Genomic DNA, 20,235 nt, shown 5'->3' with positions numbered 1-20,235 from the left:
AAACCTTTGACCAATTATTAAATATGAGCACGCCTGTGTTTACAGTATACCTGTGTGTGTGTGTGTGTGTGTGTGTGTGTGTGTGTGTGTGTGCGAGTGCAAGTGCGCACACGCGCGTGTGGCGTGCGTGTTTGCGCCTAATTTGTGTGTCTGCGTGTCAAGTCAAGTCAAGTCAATTTCATTTATAAAGCATGTTTAAAAACAACCAGCGTGTGCACCCGTGCCTGTCAATGTGACTCTATATGTCCATGCGGGTGCATATTGACGTGTGTGTATGGGTGCATCATGTGTGTGGCGGCACATGGTAACCTTAACTGTGCAGATCAATATCTCCTGTCTATCTCATGCCGTGACTACATGATGCATTGATGCGGTGTGTCTCTGTTTACACTCGGAGCCTGTTGGCAGCGCGTCTTTGTTCATTTACAACATAATTACCTGTGAGAAGGGGGATTTGGTGGGAGGGAGGGAGGGAGGGAGAAGAACAGACAGGAAAAGGATGGAAGGAAAGAAGAGAGTATGCATTATAGCAGGCCAGGGGCAGAGAGAGGGATGGAGGGGGAAGAAAGAGATTGTGGAGGGATTTTGGCAGGGAGGCGGGGAATATGAAAGAGATAGAGCTGTGGACCAATGTTGTACCATTTACAGTTTGTTTACATGCATGTGGTTCTTCCGAGTAGTATTGAGAAAGTTGCACTATTTTGTTTTACACTTGGTATATCTGCTATTTTATGTAGTATTTTGCATTTTTTTTGCTTAATATGTAAAGCATTTTGAATTGACTTGACTATTGTGTGCTTTTACATACGTTTCAGCAGTTTATGATTTAATAATACATCTTACCAATATAAGTCCTTATGAATTGGAATTATTAACCTGCGTTAATTGAATTGAACTAATGTGATATGTATTACTTGCTGAGACAACAGATTAAGTGTTGGATGTTGATGATGCACTTCCTGTGAATTAGTTGTCCGTGTGACAGTAGTGGGAGATCATGTTGTACTGTACAAACACAACAATAACATTGACACACCCTGTGTCCTTGTCTTACCGGAGACTAATGAGCACACACAAATGCGCAGGCACACTTGCAGATATTATTTAGCTTAGACTTATTTGCAGATAACAACACAAACATACACCCGCCCAGTGCCCACATCTGAACATGCTGTATCATGCAAATATTAGATTACAGCCCTCAGTACAGTACATGTGTTTTTTTCGGGAAACCACTTGGCTCTTTGCGTAGGTCCCAGCACTTAATTGGCAAACAGGCACACTGGCTGCGACATCTCATAAGGACAAGGAGGCATAACCTAACTGTAAACTGTGAGCTTACAACAAAACAGACCAGAGGCCACACACCTTATCAACACAGCTAATTGTATAACAACAGGACTGCAGGACTGTGTCACATAGACAAACAAGTGCGGTAAAAAAGACACATGACATAGCTAAAGGGGGACAATGCCACATTTTTCTTTATTTTGGCTTGTCTTTTCCATCAGTTTCCTGTGTCATCATTATCTGTTTCCTGCCCACTGAGATGAGTTATCTTATGTGGTGCTGCATTGTGACGAGCCAGGCGGTGAACATCTCCACAGAACATTAACACACACATATCACTTATAGAAGGTTTACATTGAACAGCTTCTGCTGAAAAGACCGTCAGCCTGAAAGAGAAATAGACTGAAGATCGATACCGTTTGTTTGCCTGACATGAGTGGCACGTTGTGAGTGTCCGCTTATGTAAATGTGTTTATGTACAGCACACCGCATGGGGTCCGTCCGTTTTGTGTCTGTGTGTGTGTGTGTGTATCTGTGTGTGTCTGTGTGTGTGTGTGTGTGTGTGTGTGTGTGTGTGTGTGTGTGTGTGTGTGTGCGCGTGCGTGCGCGTGCGTGTGCGTGCGTGCGTGTGTGTGTGTGCATATTTATGTGAATATATGGATGTAATGCTTTTCCCATGCTTTTTCCATACATTTCTGTGCATGAGAGAATTAGAGACAGAGATTTCTTACCATTGTCCATGTTGAACTGAGCAGCTGATTGATACACTGAGAACCTTTTTGGTGTCTTTCCTTGCAACTGCATGAATTTCCCATCAGCCACTGCAGGTTGGTTGTTTACAATTTCCAATTTAGGCATTTAGCAGACGCTCTACCCAGAGCGACTTACAAAGTGCAAGATCAGAGTAAGTGGCATGAACCGATGTCAACAAACAACAGGACAAATATAAATCACTGAGCAATTTGCATCTATTTAAACATGAGGTGGACAACATCCATTCTGCCCGTCAATTATCCCTTGGTTGTTTATGCTTCTGTGATGTGCTCTTTTATTAGTTTTTTCAATATTATAAACAGTAGAGTATGTGTGCTGGTACTCCTGCTGTGTGTGTGTGTGTGTGTGTGTGTGTGTGTGTGTGTGTGTGTGTGTGTGTGTGATTGAGCGTGTGAATCAAAACACAAACACACGTGGTCCTCCCGCTTAATCCACGGAAAAGCAAACACTCCCTGCTGTGTATGTTTACCAGGATGATGCAAGTGACAATGTGATTGTGTGTGTGTGTGTGTGTGTGTGTGTGTGTGTGTGTGTGTGTGTGTGTGTGTGTGTGTGTGTGTGTGTGTGTGTGTGTGTGTGTGTGTGTGTGTGTGTGTGTGTGCGTTGAATATTGAACCAATATTTAGGCCATAACAGGCCATACAAAATTTCCAATTGTGTGAATGTGTGTATGTTCACTGCAAATTGAGAAAACATGTGCCTGACTAGGATCTATAAACTTAAAGACTGCATGTTGTCTGTTAACATAATGTAGTAATGTAGCCGCATTTCAGTTCTGTGCTCTTGTACTCCGCTCAGTATATGGGCATGAGAGGAAAGGATTCAGGTCTGTGTAGCCTATAATTCAGTGGTCTTCAAAGTGGGGTCCTGGTTTCAGGGGGTCCCCAGCTAAATTAGTTAATACAGCAGTTTAACCATTTTAACTCTATACACATTTGCTGATTACACAATTTACACAAATCTTGTATGGGGGTCCCTAGCACATATATTTTCAGATGGGCGTCCGGCCGTCCGTGGCCAAGTACGTATTAATTTGGAGGTCCCTGAAATGAAAAGGTTTGAGAATACATTGAATTAAATTAATTTCCTTTGTGCATCATTGTCTTTGACAGGCCAGGAAGTGGTCCTCGAAGGTACTGTATAGCAAGAAGGTAGGTATAATGCAAACTTCAATGTTGTCACACGGCTTAATTAGCTTTTATCCCATCAGTGGACAATGGACATAACGCTCACTCACCATAGAAGAATAGAGTTGCAGGTGAGTAGAAAAGAGGAAGACAAGTGTAAGGAAAGGAGGGAGGGGAGAGTGGCTATGCATGGAGGATGTTAAGAAGGAGGAGAAGGAGAGTAGAAGAGGAGGCGGCGAAGGAAAGAGAAAGTGTTGAAGAATAGGACGTAAAGTAGAGAGTGAAGCGAGGAAACAGAGACATATGGGCAGAGTGCGAAAAGGTGGGGAATATGAGTGAAGGAATGTAAAGTGGAGAAAGAACAGCAGAGAAGCACTTAGTGTTGGTAAGGTGGTGCTAAGTAGGGACCTAATGGTCGCTCCGGGTCGGATACAGTCTGAACTGTTTCTGTTTCTGTGCGTGTGCGTGTGCGTGTGCGTGTGTGTGTGTGTGTCTTGTGGTCAGCTCTGCACTCACTCCTGTCACTACCACACATGTCGGGTGGAGGTATGGGGAGAGGAGATGAGAGAGGAGGAGGTAAAGTAGAGCAGCATGTAGGTGGAAGAGAACAGTCTGTCACTGTAATCAGCCCGCACTCAAGACAGCATTACACACACACACACACACACACACACACACACACACACACACACACACACACACACACACACACACACACACACACACACACACACACACACACACACACACACACACACACACACACACACAGTATTCCCTCCCTACCCCCTCTGTGACTTGTTCACTCACTCACTGACTTAATCAATCAGTCTCCAAAGCACTTATGCATTTGCCACGTGCGGTCATACGCATGACTTCTTCTTCTGTCTGCGTCAATATGAGAAACAAGGATACATAAAGAATAGGTAATAGCACTGTACCCCCCCCCCCCTTTCCCCACTCTCACTTCCATCCAAATGTGATATACACACAAAAAGAACTGGTGAAAGAACTAAGATTTTGACTTTTTGGAGTGAACGTAGCAATACCACAAGTATTAGGATCAAAATATAGTCTATTTAAGCTGGCAAAAGCAAAAGTACGCATTAGGTAAAATGCCCATTTCAATAATATATATCATGTTCTTGGACAATATAAATATAAATGTATTGATCATGAACCGGTTGAGCCCTATTTTATACTGTGGCTATTCGAAAGTAGCAGATCTACAAGCTCACAACACATCATGATTAGCCTATTTTTTATGAATACGTTGATCAATTATTAATAATCTTAATATGCAAAGTAACTATACTAAAGCTGTCAAATAAATGTAGTGGAGAAAAAGGTACGATATTTGGCCCTGTAATGTAGAGTAGTAGATATAGAAAGTATCGAGAAAGGGAAATATTCAAGTAAAGCAAAAGTGTGTTAAAGTTTACTTAAGATGCACTTAGTTACTTTCCACCACTGGATAATATACAAAACCTTTTCTACATTTACATACATGAATCCACTTGCTGACTGACTGCTGTATTTCTACCTGTAGGTGTCGCTGTGGTCTAAGGGGGAAAATATCCAAAGACTGACAAATGTACGTAAATGCAAGTGGAAAGCTGTCTCTTGCACTGAAATACAACTTTAGACAAGCTGGGTTTAATCGCAGTTATTTTAAGGGGAACTCCGAACTATCATTAGGCTATTCCCGAGATCTGGCCTGTCCTTCACTTCATTCCCAAAAAGAAAAGCCATAAAAAACGAACTTTGAACTACATTACCCATAAAGCATCTAGTATGGTCATGGGTCATTTCGGTACTATCTGTCATGCGAGGTGAGCAACTGTGCTCGATAGAAACCTCCATTAGTGTAAACATTATCCCTTTGTTGTGCAATTTCCAGTATCTCTCCCACACGCTTAGATAAAGGACCCTCAATTTCAGGTGTCCGTCCATTCATTCAGTACATGACAGAGCAACGCTGCCACCGCCACCGTGAATAATAATAACAACCCCGTGTTGGAGTGTTGTGGAGGGTTGAACAACGTGGACTACAGCAAGGTACCGTGTTGTGAGTGTGCACATTCTGCACAAACTAAAGACAGTGTGCTGTAGCTATCAGTATCATACAGTGTTGCCATGTCTGCTTATTATAAGCGACTTTGGGCTTGTTTTTCTGTGAAGTTGCCTGTAAATGTTTGGTGGTTCAGGTTTTTTAGGCTTGTTTATTAAGTGTAGTTGCTTATTTGGGCTTGTTTATTGTTGTTGCTTATTTGGGCCTTGTTGTGTAATGTTGTTTAAATCAGTGGTTCTCAAACATTTCCATGTCTAGGACCCAAATTAATATACATTTGTCCACGGACCCCCCCCGCCCATCTGAGAATATTTGGTGACCCCTGTACCAGATTTGCATTGTTAATATGCTTTTTTTAATATTCTAAATGGTTCACTTTTCTTTCAAGATTTATTTTGAAAATAGCAGATGGCGATCTACAAGCGATGCGAGGCGTTGTGAGCGTTTATTTTCAAATATCCGACGCTCATGTGGCCTCGCTTCTTTTGGGCTTGTTTTCATAGACCTTCAAAATCTGGCAACACTGATCACATGACACAACAGAGGAACCAACAGAAGGAGGCTATCGTAAGTTGGTCGTCTCTAGGCAACCGTTGATGACGATTGACAGGCAGCTTAAATAAAACAATCAATTCATTGTATTATCGAAGCGTTTGATAAAATATTGCAATACATACAGTATATGACTACAGCAAAGTTTGATAATACATTGCAAAACATATGACTACAGCAAAGTTTGATGTAGTCATTTATGTTTTGCAATATATTATTTGATGATCAGATGTTTTGTGGAGACAATTAATGTAAATTGGAATAATAAACGCCTCATAGCTGTTTTATAGTGTTTTTTTTAGATAACTTTTGTCTTTTAGGTCCTGTCCTTGCAGAAATGTGAAACTCTGATATACTATCAGTGTGAGGTCGTCTGTTAAGGGGTCTATTAGCCAATGACAGGGGGTTGCCACCAGTCATTCCTTAGGGGTATGGGGTTTTATATTTGCCATTGATTAGATTCACAAACCTTTGTTTGGAATTATAATTATTTCATTTCATAACATTAAAGGTAGGGTAAGTGATGTGCAATTATTCAAATAATTGCAAAATTGGTATATGTTCTGATAGTGCTCGTTACTATAGAGTGTCCAGTCCATATAAGGTGTCTCCATGTCTCTCCAGCTCTTTATAAAACAGAAAATGCATTTTCGTTTCAGTTTGTTTCATTTCCAATTTTATCCAATCAGGATAGAGAGCTCAATCAGGATATAGATTAAACAAGTGAAATTGGAAGTGATGACACTAAGAAATGAGCATGCAAAATTGGAACTGGAACACTATAAAAATGAAGCTTAAAAATTGGTACTTTCTCCTGATTGGCTGAGATTTTGACACCTACCGAAAAATGTATTTTCTGTTTATTAAAGAGCTGGAGAGACGGGGAGACTCCTGTTTTACTGAACAAACACTCTATAGCAATGATTACTATCAGAATATAGTGCTTTAACCTTTTAACAAAATATTTTTTGTTTTAACCCAAAAATATCACTTACCCTACCTTTAAGTTCCTAAACAGGAGTTTCAGGAATTGGCTTTTTCCCCCTCATCTACTGACAAACTTAACAAAATGTATGATTTCCCTTCCTAAATCATTGCTAAATGTTGTCAAGGAGACAGTTCTTTTATCACCTGTGTATATTTGTTTGTTTGATTGCTATAATACTTAATAGCACTATTGACAGCATGTTTGTAGTTTTGTTTACACTCTCCTGTTACTGTATGTCTGAGAAATGATAGGGACACCTTGTCCAGTGAGCTGCTTCAGTGATCATGTGATGTGCTGTGTTTTACATGTTGTTTGGTATTGGGCAGTTCACTGTACATTGTCCCGGGGGCCTTCTCAGTTTTCCTACTGTACAAGCTGTCTCAATACGTAGTCCTACATTGTTTGTAGGACTACATATTGAGACAGCTAGCCTAGTACAGTAGGAAAGCTGAGAAGGCCCCCGGGTAGATAATAGATATATGGAGGTTAACTAACAGGCAGTGCAGTCAGTGTCTGCATGTAGCCTACAACATTCTTATCTGCATACATTACCATGATTATATTATCTAAATGGTCTTATCTTCAATTATATATTTTCCATTGAGAGACATTGACACGTGACATACACATTGGGTAACAGGTGTCTTTTGTTCATATTTAATAGTCCATGGCATATATCCATTGAACCTGGAACCTGGTTTTAGCCTCAAGTACAGTAGGCGAGTGGCGAATGGTGGTGAGAAAATAAACATAGCTGATGCACATAATAACAATTAGATTGGTGCACTATGGGAGAGACATGCATATGTGTGTGTGTGTGTCTGTAGCCCATGTGTGTGAAACGTTATGTAGGTAGCTCATGCCTTGTGCACGTGTTTGTATTTTTGTACATCACTGTATAATTGCGGACACGAGGGCGATGGGTTGCATTAGCCTGGGAAACTAAAGGAAAATATAATATATAAAGTTCCGCCCACAGGATTTGCCTCCCGCAAACCACAATTCATGACATTGCCACCCATTTCGGAGGCTATCAATGCACTGAATGGGACATTATCACGTTTAATCAGACTATTGATTGGTCTAAGTAGGTGAGATACTGACCTACCCACGTTTAATCAGACTATTGATTGGTCTACTCAAGAGATACTGACCTACCAACGGGGCTCAGTAGGTGTTTTGTATAAAGTATAGTTTTGGACCGTGTCGGAGGCTTGCCGTCTCAAGTGAACTTGAGCCACGAGAGGCACCACCGAGCAAGTTGCCGTGCCGAACGTTGCGAAGTTCGCTTGAGCCGACTCGGCGCCGTCCGAGTTATTTACAGATCGGCACAGAGCACCGTCGGTAGGTCAGTATCTCACCTACGGTACTTGGACCAATTAGTAGTCATAAGTAATAATGATTAAACGTGATGATGTCAGTGCATTGACAGCAACCAAAGCCGGTCACATTGCCCCTTGTCACGTTCTAATCAACCTCCTTCATTGTAGGAAGGTGGAGCCGACAGTGACTCAGAAGGTAGATCGGCCTTTTGGGAACCTGAAGGTCCTCGGTTCGATCTTCGGCTCCTCCTGACTTCATCTCGAACTGTCCTGGGGGGGGGGGCTTCTGTACATACTCCTAACCACTAATGATCTCATTGTTTGGCATTAATTAGCCCCTACCTCTTAAGGCTCTCATGGTAGATTGGGGCCACCACCTGCCACTTATTATGAAGATGATAATGCGATTGTCTGTGACTCTCTGTCTTGACATCATGAGAGTTTTCTCGTGAGAGCTCTCGTAATCGTTCTATCATTTCACTATGAGCAGTAAAGGTGGCATGGGTAGGAGAACCCAAATCGACTCCTGTAGCTGATCTGGTGTGTATGTTAGTGACAGCGTCAGAGCATTACTAGTAGAAATAGCTGTGTGTTCAAGTTCACAGGATGAGCAAAGAGAGATCAGTGAAGTCTGACGTCCTTATAAGGCTTAGCTAATTAAAACCATATCTGTCATCGGTAATTAATTTAGATATCAAATGTGCTCCACTTTGAAAAGTTGTACAGTGCATGTCATTGCCAGTTGTATGTTGCACAAGATTTGTGTTCATATGTGTTATTTAGGTAATTTAATAATCAACTCTGGAGGCGACTCTTTTATGAAGTTGTATGTGTGCATCTACTGTAGTATGACACACACACACACACACACACACACACACACACACACACACACACACACACACACACACACACACACACACACACACACACACACACACACACACACACACACACACACACACACACACACACACACACACACACACACACACACGGCGGAAAACGCAGCACAAACGCCACTTTGAGCCAGGAGGAGACAACGATTGAATTTGGTCCATGGATGTTGATCTTATTACCACTATATTTATGTAACACACATTTCTCTTGACAAAGGTTTTTTTGTTGTTTCATTTTGTCTGTTTTGGTTGAGTTAAGATTTTTTTCTCGATGTGTTTTTATATCACCTTGCTAAATACTAAATACAACCTAATTACTGTATCTGGTCATTCTAAATTAAATTGACCATTCAAATAATGGTGAATTAAAACTATAATTTGGTCTGGAAGCATATATATTGTACAGCCGTATACTCCAAACTAGACTTAACTACACTGGTCTACAGTTTACTCATCTAGACTGCACTAAATTACATTGTCTTAATTCACCACTTCTGTCTCTTCTTCCAACGCTCAGGTGGACATGTCTGTGCTGCAGGAGGCTTTGAGACACGTTGATGTCTCTGACTCAAGATTTTGGGTTGCTGTTATCGCTATCATCTTCAACCCCCTCTTCTGGAATGTGGTAAGTGCTAGATAAAGCGGTAGATGTAGCAGAAGTCCCTATTCCTCTACTTTACTTGTCCAACGTATACTGAATTAGCACTATATGCGGCATAGGCTTAGCCATTGTTCCAAGTCCGTCTTCAAACAGCTAGGCATGCACAAAACCTTAAGGATTTCTTGTGCTGCGTAATTAATTAAAGAGCAACTTGACAAAAACAAAACAAAAAAGAGTTGGTAAATGATAATACTGTATAGGACAGCTTCATAATGCTTGTAATTTTATGAAGATGCCTGTTTGGTGTCAGATCATTTGTGATGAGAATTTGCCATAATTGTGTACTTTATTACCTTATATTACAGTGATTTTATGGTCTACTTTAATTGCATTGAATAATCAAACAAATAATGGACAGCTGGGTTATGAACATAATCGTTAGTTGCAGCCCTGCACAAAAACATGGTCAACAGTGGAACAATACAACAATCATAATTATAAAAGTAGTAATAATAAAAGTCATGTCACGTCTATGCTTTTTGCATAATCAGGATGTGCGCTGAACGCACTGTTCCCTGTGCAACGAAAACACAGGAAGGAATGTTCTTGCCGCCAAATGTGCACGTGTGTGCGTGCATGTGTATGTGTTTGTGCCTGCCAGTGTGTGTGGGCATAGATCATGATGTACTGTACAATGTAAGTCTTCAACTTCCCTGACCTTTTAACTTTTCGCACCAAGTTGAGCCTGTGAACAAGGACGTACACACACACACACACACACACACACACACACACACACACACACACACACACACACACACACACACACACACACACACACACACACACACACACACACACACACACACACACACACACACACACACACACACACACACTTTAAACCATTTTGTAATGACACTTTCTATGCATCCCATGTTCATTCTCATATAGTTGTAAGACATTATAATCATGTTATAATGCTTTATAATCACCCTTATACTCCACTGTAATCACTGTTAAAATGTATTATACTGTCATTATAGGTCACTATAAGTGGTCATTTGTTGCTTTAACAGAATATAGAGACAATTATGATTATTGTTATAAAGCATTATGAGCATTAATGATTTCTTATAATTATAAGTATACCGTGTTATAAGAAGATTATAATACATTACAAGTATGTTTATGATGCATCATAGACATGTGATGCATAGCAAGTGTTACCCTTTTGGAGTGACTAACATCTTAGTCACTTATAATAATACACTCATTAGGTGCATTGCTCTCAATCTACTGTAGAAATGACTTTGTCAAAAATATTTCCCCATGTGAATAATTTAAAATGACCGCAGGCTTATGTGATGTCAGAGAGTGCAGTGTCTCTGATGCTGTGCGTGTCGGCATGTGTGCTCCCCTTTGTGTGCGTTTACTTTGGTGGTGACTCACTTGGGCTGTGGACAGCAAAGTTTGGCTCCCAAAATTCTCAGGTGCTTTGTAACAAGCTCTGGAAGCTGTCGGTCAGCCTCCAGCAGCCGCTAAATATAAAACCAAGACGCCATGTCAGATGCTGATGACGTCATTCCCTGCTGCTAAACTATTTGGGGCAGCAGCAGGGGAGAATAATGTTCCATGTGTTACTGTTGTGTTTAATGCCATGTTTGTATTTATTTGTGTGTGAGTGTGTGGCGGGGGGTGGCTTCTGTACATAATTCTAACCACCAATGATCACATTTTTTTGCCGTTAATTAGCCCCAACCTCTTCAGGCTCTCATTTTAGATTGGAGCCGCCACCTGCCAATTACTATAAAAATGATGACGAAGGTATAATAACCATTGATTATAACAGTTATTGTTGGATCTAATTTTGCTCGCCCTCTCTCTTTCTTCCTCTGTGGGTTTGTCTCATGACTCACGGTCTGGACATCATGAGAGTTTTCTCATCAGAGCTCTTATAATCGTTCTATTATTTCTCCTTGGTCTCTGTCTAACTCTTTGCATCTCTCTCTCTGTTTGCCTGGCTAGACTTGCGCTAACCTGCTTTCTCTTTTTTTGTGACATAAAATCGAATATCAATTAGTACACTAAAGCATTTTTAAATCAAGAAGAAAAGAACATCTTTTGTTATTACACCTGACCTTTTTTGGCCTGCAATAAACAGTGGGAGCATATTATACAGTGTGCAGACTTTATATTATTTGAATAATAATAATCAGCATAATAATTCTTCTGAATGAATTTGTATTCTCCAATTCATTGAAACGCATGGTGTCACTCGTCAAAATTAGCAGATCTACAAGCTCACAACACAAAGCAGCGCCATGTGTTATGAGCTTTTACTGTAAACTGATATTTTGGATGCACGACTCCAGTGCACAAATACGTATAAATCAGGCCATAGTCCTTTTATGGAACACAGTCTTATGTTTTGAAAACGTTTGTATCCACACCCTGAACCCACGTGGGTTGAAACCGGTCAGCGTTCTCCTTATATGGCGTTTAATTATTTTTCAATTTGTAACGTTATAGCCCCAACAATAAAGGCATTATACCTCCTTGGCTCAATGTGAGTATGCTTGAAGAAAGGTCAAGGGCTTCACTTTTGCTCTAGATTCTACATGTGGACTAGAGTTTACTATATCAAATGTGAGCACCCAGTATCTTATCCATCATCTAGGCCAGGGGTCTTCAATGTTTTTCAGGCCAAGGACCCCTAGCTGAGAAAGAGATGAAGGAGGGACCCCCATACTACATATTGTATAAAATTGCGTTGCAGATTACACTTTTTCATAGATTTCATAGATACTGTAGCTTTCAGTGTATGTTGGATTTATGTTGATGTGTATTTTCAGACATTTAACCACTTAAACCGTCAAGACTTTTCACTCTGTTCTTAGTCTACACCAAACCTCTTTGCTGAAAATAGCCAATCTACAAGCTGACACCTGAGACACATACTCTCAGCTCTTCCAAAATACATTATCTGGCTAAAGTGGGTTTATAGCAAAACAACAAAAATATAACACTCACTTTATCACATGAGGGCAAACAACAGCTTTTTCCCAGAACTGAGCATGGACTCATAGCCTCACACACACACACACACACACACACACACACACACACACACACACACACACACACACACACACACACACACACACACACACACACACACACACACACACACACACACACACACACACACACACACACACAAGTTCAATATTGTACCTAGTGGATGGTTCCCCATGGTCTCCCCTTATTTTAATATTTCAAGATTTTTTTCTTAAATGTTTAGATGTTAAATGGTGCATTTATCTAGCGCTTTTATCCAAAGCGCTTTACATAGATTTTGCATTACATTCACCCATTCACACACACATTCATACACCGATGGCGGAGGAAACCATGCATGCAAGGCACCAACCTGCTCATCGGGAGCAATTAGGGGTTCAGTGTCTTGGTCAAGGACACTAAGACACCAACTCTGGGGGAGCTCGGGATCGAAGTGGGAACCTCACGCCACGGTTCCCATTCGGCCACTCTACCCCTGAGCCACTGCCTCCCCTAGATGGTACATAGGTTTCAAACCCAATAAGATCTGACTATGCTGTTTACATAGCAGAATCTATCAGGGATTCATTAGAAATCTCATGTCTCAGATCTGCATATCTGCCAACTAAGTGGTGACATTGAGATGCATGCATTTGATTTGTCTCAGTCGTTTGTGAACATGCCCTGGGCATTTGAAGATGCAGTAACACAGAAATAAAGAACAATGGCCTGGATAGTATATTTTGTAATTTCAACATTTACCTTTGTGTTTTGTCTTTTTTATTATGTATTTATTTTATTTATGAAAACAGACAAGGGGAGAGCTGAGGCAGAGAAATGTCCTATTTCAAGAAAGAGTGAACATCTCGCTAGTTTCAACTAGCCCAAAGCTAGTTCAAACAAACCAAAGACGAGACTCATTCTCAGACCCTTCTCGCTTTTTGTCTCAAGAGCATCTGGGTTTCTCAAATTCAAGCAGAGAATGACATTTACAGAAGGCGCTGAATCAGAAGCAGGCATCCTGTTTCCTCTTTATCTCCCGTTCCCCCATTGTTGACTGTATCTCTCTGCCATGGGCTATGACCTTTTGGCTGTGGCCTGAAGAAATTAAGTTTACATTGTGTCTCCTCTGCTATTGTTGTCTGATCGATTGCCTGAAGGACCCTGACTGAGCCTTGAGTGCCACGCTGGCACAGCATCATAGGATATTTTTGTGTCTGTGAGGTGTTCTTCATTTTCATCAGCAGGGAAACATAATGATGATGAAAATGGGACAAGCGGGAGGGGGAAGCTGACGCAAGGGCAATGTAAAGCCTTCTCAAATGACAAGCCCACACATGCATGTAAACAAAAGCAAGGCCAGACTTACTGTACCTTGGAGTGCTAGCTTTGTTATCAGCCTACAATCAACTCACATCACAGTTTCACGGCTGTATGTCCCTTAGGGACTTTGTTTTTATGTGCAAACAACTTCTGTTGTCCCAAAAATGTGACAAAATGCATAGCTTTTATACTGCTTGTTAAAACTCACCCACGTGCAAAACACAACCACAGTTTATTTGTCAATAATTGAGGCTCTTTCTGTCATTACACCGTTACGTCATAATTACCTTCCTGACGGTGACTTTGTGTGCAGCTTGCGACATGATTCCTTAATGTACAGTAAGCTGCTTCTGGGGAGAAGTAACAATGCATTCAGTCAGATACTTTTATGGTATGACGCACACTATTACATCTGCAGCATTTGTCTTAATAGGGAGTTATATTTAGGCTGATTACCTTCCCAAGACTCAGATGTCAGTAGAGCTGGTTGGTACAGTGAGTTTGGTGTCATATGCTGAGTCTGTGGGAGGTATGTGTTTCTATGTTTCCTTGGATGGACTGACCAAACTCTTCTCTTCAACCACACAGACCCTAGCATGCCTACTCTGGGCATGTAATAAAAGGAAATTGCAGATCTACAAGCTCATAATGCATCGTGAGTTTGTGACGGATATTTTTGGCAAAGACATTTGGTGTATAGGGAAAAAATGTGGGAGCCAAGTATAGACCCATGGGGGACCCCAGTTGTAGTACTGTATACAGTAGGGTTTAACGGATTAAAAGGGAATATATATATATATATATATATATATATATATATATATAGATATACTGTAGATATAGATATAGATATCTAGATATATCACTCAAATAAAACAGCATAAATAAACAACAAATAAAAGTTACGATTAAAAACAAGTTAAAATCTAGCAAGGCAATAATACACCAATAGTTACTGCAGGTGAATTACTTTAGCCAATTTAGCAAACTTATAGCCTGGGGAGGATGCTGTTCCTCAGTCTTCTCGTGCCTGTTTTGAGGATGCTGCACCTCTTCCCTGATGGCAATAGGGTGAACAGGCTGTTGAGGGTTCCTCCCCTCCCTGTAGTCCACAATGACCTCCTTGGTCTTGGAGACAGTCAGTGAGAAGCGGTTGTCCTCACACCACTGCTCCAAGTTGGTCACTTCCTCTACACGCCGCCTCATCGTCACCGGTGATCAACCCCACCACTTTGTGTCATCTGCAAACTTTTTGAAGTTTATGATGTCACACAGTCACGGGTATAGAGGGAAGGGAATACAGGAGTGGGTTGAGAACACAGCCCTGTGGCGCTCCCGTGCTGAGAGTCAATGGAGAGGAGGTGCAGTCGCCCGCTCTCACCACCTGGGGGCGGCCCGTCAGAAAGTCCAGGATCCAGTCACACAAGTTCACTGATGAATGTAGAGCTGCCTGTAATCTCACATACATTAGGTGTTCCTCCCCTTCAGGTGGGAGAGAGCGGTGTGAAGGACGGTGTGGGCTACCTCTGTACTCCTATTGGCACGATATGTGAACTGCAGGGGATCCAGGGCGGGGTTGAAGCATAGGGCACTTTAAAGCATTAGTGCTTTAACCAGTTCCTCAAAGCACTTGCTGTGGATATAGGAGTGAGGGCTATGGGGTGCCAGTCATTGAGGCTGGTCACCTTCTGCTGTTTGGCAATGGGAATGATAATACTGGACTTGAAACGAGTGGGGACAGTCCTGAGGGGGAAGCGATTGGTTGAAAATAGCAGTACATGATGAATAGTGTAGACTAGCTTTTTACTAGTATACTAACTAATAACTAATCTACAAATTATAACACATTTTCAAATGATAACGCTAATCTTTTGTAAACAGAAAAAAAGGGTCATAACCTGTGTTTTTTTAATTTATTCTTAAAATATGTATACATATTTTTGTATATTATACATGAACTTGCATTAGTTCATTTCTGATAAATACAGTATATATATTTTGTATATGATTAGTTAATGATGAGTTAATAATCAATTCATAGCTTATACAGTAAATGACCTTTAAGTGATCACTAATACCAAGAGTCACCAGTGTTATCTGCAGAAGCATATGCCCTCCCTCCCTGTCAACGGGAGTCCAAATTACGCAGTTCTTGATTAAGAGAAGGGTGGAGAGAAGAACGAGAGGCACCAACTTGGCAGCCCTCCTGGTCCAATTGAATCAAGTCTTAGGTAACTAGTTTGTGCTTCGCCAAGTACCCACTTAGGGCTTAATGTCTGCCCAAGACACAAGCTCTCTGTGGGGGTTAAGGTCGACAACATTACCAGAGTGCCTGAATAGACCAGCCAATGTTATTGTGTTATATTGTGTCTTATTGGCTTATGTTGAATTATTTATGTAAAGGACAAAAGTGAAATTGAATCCTTGGATGAAAGTATGACCCGGTTTGAAGAATATGTTTTTAGCTATTATATACTTTTGAAGTCTAGCCTTAAATCTAGTGCTTTGGAATAGAGCTCTCTTTCTCGCTCTCTGTCATCCATTCTGTAACCTTTTTATCGTCTCCTTCTCATACTCTATGTAATCTATATTATCTAATCTCTCTCCTTTTTCTCTCTTTCCCTTTTCTCTCTTTCCATTTTCTCTCTTTCCCTGCTCTCTCTTTCCCTTCTCTCTCACTCACTCACACACACACGCACACACACACACGCACGCACGCACGCGCACACACACACACACACACACACACACACACACACACACACACACACACACACACACACACACACACACACACACACACACACACACACACACACACACACACACACACACACTAACTACATGGCCTAAAGAGAAGAGAGGTGTGCCAGATAAATGAAGTGTTGAAATAAATGAATGTCATTGTGTTCGTGCGGCCTATGATGATATGATTGTGATTGCAGCAGGCTCTCTCCCTGATACATCACCATGTTGTGTGTGTGTGTGTGTGTGTGTGTGTGTGTGTGTGGCTAGGTGCACAACTCTGAATACAAGAGGTACTGTACACATTTACCACATTTTCAGAATCAATCCAAGTCGCATGTCTTCGCACGACTCCACCTCTTGCCCTTAGCACTTGACCTAGATATGACGACCATGCAAACATACCTTGGTTATTTGCTCTTATTATGTTATATAAAATAATAGTTGATATTACTCCTACAGATTTTGGCCAAGCATCACGCAAATCGGTACACAGTATTTCTATAGTCATGTGATCAAGACGGATCTGTCAGATTTTTCATATTCGATCCCGATTGGTGACTTCCGAACATTGCTCTGCCCACAATAACCTACTGTACCTGACCTGGCGGACACCTGTGCTCTGAGGATCACTGTGTGTGTGTGTGTGTGTGTGTGTGTGTGTGTGTGTGTGTGTGTGTGTGTGTGTGTGTGTGTGTGTGTGTGTGTGTGTGTGTGTGTGTGTGTGTGTGTGTGTGTGTGTGTGTGTGTGTGTGTGTGTGTGCCACGCACGCCTGCTTGTGACAATAGGCAAGTGGGTGGATGTGTATATGAATGTGTGCAAGTGTCCTCAGTTGTCATGGTTCCTACTGTATGCCCAAATGACCTACATCTGTAAACACATTGATAATGTGTGGGATTTTTTAGACAATAGTCTATGTAAGAGTAGCTGTGTGTATTGTGTGTGTGTATACACGTTTGGAATTGAAACAGCGGGTGTGTTTTTGCAGGTGCAGGCGTGACGTGGTTCTACTGTCAGTGTGTCAGCGACCGCACTTTCATACACATTACTATTATATTCTACTGAAGAAACGTGATATTAAGGCAGAATGTAACATTATGTTATGGAAATCCCAGAGTGATGCTTTTTTAAAAGTTTTTTTTCCAGCTCAAATGACTCGGTATACTTGACATTACCCCCGAACATTTCACAAAGCATACAGTAGTTTGTTGGGTTATGGTATGATTACCAGATTAAGAATTAAAATGTACATGCAATAAACCCACCTTACTTAAAAAAATAAAATAAACCCACCTTAAAAAAAAGAAAAAAGGTTTTCCAGATAATATTTCTGTCCCATTAAGAAGTCATAGATGTTTGAAAGTCTTTCATATAACAATCAGGGACTATTTTCAGCAAGACTTTTCAAACTCAATCAGCACTTGCTCAATGATGGCAAGTTTAATGAAAAAATAAATAAACGGGCAGAAATGTCACTTTGTTGGATTACCTGCTGCATCTTAAGCAAGTCATCGTCTCAAGACTGCAAGTTGATTTTCATGCCACAAATCCAGTTGCTTCCTGAAAAATTCAAAAACGATAAAAGTAAAATAAAATAAAACTACTGTTCATATGCTTTTGGGCATTGTTTGCAGGAAATCAATTCTACTGTGAGTCATAGTCAATAGGCTAAACATGCCAGAATTCTATGGACTTTTATTAATTCATATACTACAGATTAGAGTAGAAATACTGGAATTTGTAAAGCACCTCATGACTCCAGGTCTGTTGTCTTTGGTTCTATTTTTTCTTTTTTTCAGTGAACCCTATAAGAAGGGAGTTGGGTATTCATTATTTTTCCGAAGGATCAAATTAAGCACCTCATGACTCCAGGTCTGTTGTCTTTGGTTCTATTTTTTCTTTTTTTCAGTGAACCCTATAAGAAGGGAGTTGGGTATTCATTATTTTTCCAAAGGATCAATAATTCATTTGATCCTTCCCTCTCTCAGTCACATTCTCAATTAAGGCCTTTGCAGACAGGGTGCGATTAGTCAATCAGTTTTTACCGCATGCGAAAAGACGCACAAATCGAACTGGGTTCGATTGAAATCGCTGCAGCCACTTGCCGCACGGCAAATTCGGAGCCGGTGTGCATGAGGTCATAGAGAACCATGTGTTCATTTAAAAAAATATATTGTCTGTTTTTTTCCGTGCGAAAAATCGCACCCTGTCTGCAAAGGCCTTTAGAGTGATTACCATGATGATTTTGACCTCAGGGGAACTCACACAATCTAGGTTATAGAGTATGAGTGTGTGTGTGTATCCATGTGTTTGTTTTTCATAGATAAGAAAGGGCCTCCGTGCTTACTTCATCTAGCTTTTCACGCTCTTGCTCTCTCCTTTTAAATGCTCTCTCTATCTCTCTCTTTCAACATTTCTCACATGCAGCCATCTTCTGTCTCTCTCTCACTCTGTCATAGTTTTGTCTCACTTCAATCTCTTTTTCTCTGTCTCTTTCTGTCATGTGTAGCCCACTGGCCACGACTCAGAGTGTACTTGAATTTACTGCCGACCATTTTCTAAAGCATATCTCTCCTTTCTCTCTCTCCTCCTGTCTTTTTCGTGTGTATTATGCAAAAAGTGAATTCCTTGTACTTATTTTTGTTTTGAAAATGTTTAACTTTTTGCCCTTTAATGAATGGCTTTCCCAAAATAGGACGGCAGGTTGAACGTGTTTTTTTTTAAGACTAGATAAAAACAAACCCTGCAGAAATAGCTGTGGAAGAAAAAAAGGAAACATAAACTAGCCGTATTCACACACAATGATTTTGCTTATCTTTAAGACTGTATACTGTACTGTAAATTGGAAAAAGCCTACAGTAGATCCATCTGTCAGCTATCCATTTGTCTGTCTGCTTGTCCATCCATCATCTATCTATCCCTCCACCCATCGACTACTCATGTAGCAGATTACTAAAGACCTCTGTGTCATTTTAAAGACGCATCTGTGTCATTTTAGATTTTAGCTACAGCATAACCATTATTTTATACTTTGGCTATTCAAAAATAGCAGTGTGTGTGTGTGTGTGTCATCACAAGTATACAGTAGAAATAAATATCCTGGAATGTTTGGACCACCTGCTTAACTCCCATTTTTAAGGGGCTGTTTTAGGTTTACCTTTGGGGCTTGAATTCAGTGCAAATGTTTAAGGAATTAATGGAGTTAGTTGAAAGTTTGTGTCTGGACCTAATAGGTATTCTAATCATTCCCTCCTTAGTCAACTCTCATATCTATCCATCCATTCATGAATCCATAGAACTTGCATAAGGTTTCAACATCCGAGCATAATTCAATACAACATAATAACATACAATATATCACAACATTGGCTGGTCTATTTTCAGCCATCTCCCGCTCAGCCTTTTTTTAAGCATTTTTAACTCTGCTTCACTCTGCCCTTCTCTGTTTTCCCCTTTGTCCCTCCAGCCATCCCTGCTTCCAG

General features: G+C 40.8%; 1 protein-coding gene across 1 annotated transcript in view; it reads left to right on the top strand.

Moving 5' to 3' along the window:
• Nucleotides 1-5,793: 5,793 nt before the first annotated feature.
• The window catches only part of pemt (phosphatidylethanolamine N-methyltransferase), a gene marked incomplete at its 5' end in the record, with an annotated part of 80,016 nt that continues 65,574 nt past the window's right edge, over nucleotides 5,794-20,235 (top strand). Inside the window, 2 exons of the mRNA XM_084077810.1 lie at nucleotides 5,794-5,829; nucleotides 9,541-9,648. Of these exons, the coding sequence (XP_083933936.1) occupies nucleotides 5,794-5,829; nucleotides 9,541-9,648 (144 nt within the window). The remainder of the gene's footprint in view (nucleotides 5,830-9,540; nucleotides 9,649-20,235) is intronic.

Source organism: Gymnoscopelus microlampas (genome assembly GCF_963454915.1).
Source record: "Gymnoscopelus microlampas genome assembly, chromosome: 14".
NCBI classification, from domain to species: Eukaryota; Metazoa; Chordata; class Actinopteri; order Myctophiformes; family Myctophidae; genus Gymnoscopelus; species Gymnoscopelus microlampas.
The sequence above is the reverse complement of the archived record's forward strand: the minus strand, read 5'-3'. Positions and strand labels throughout refer to the sequence as shown.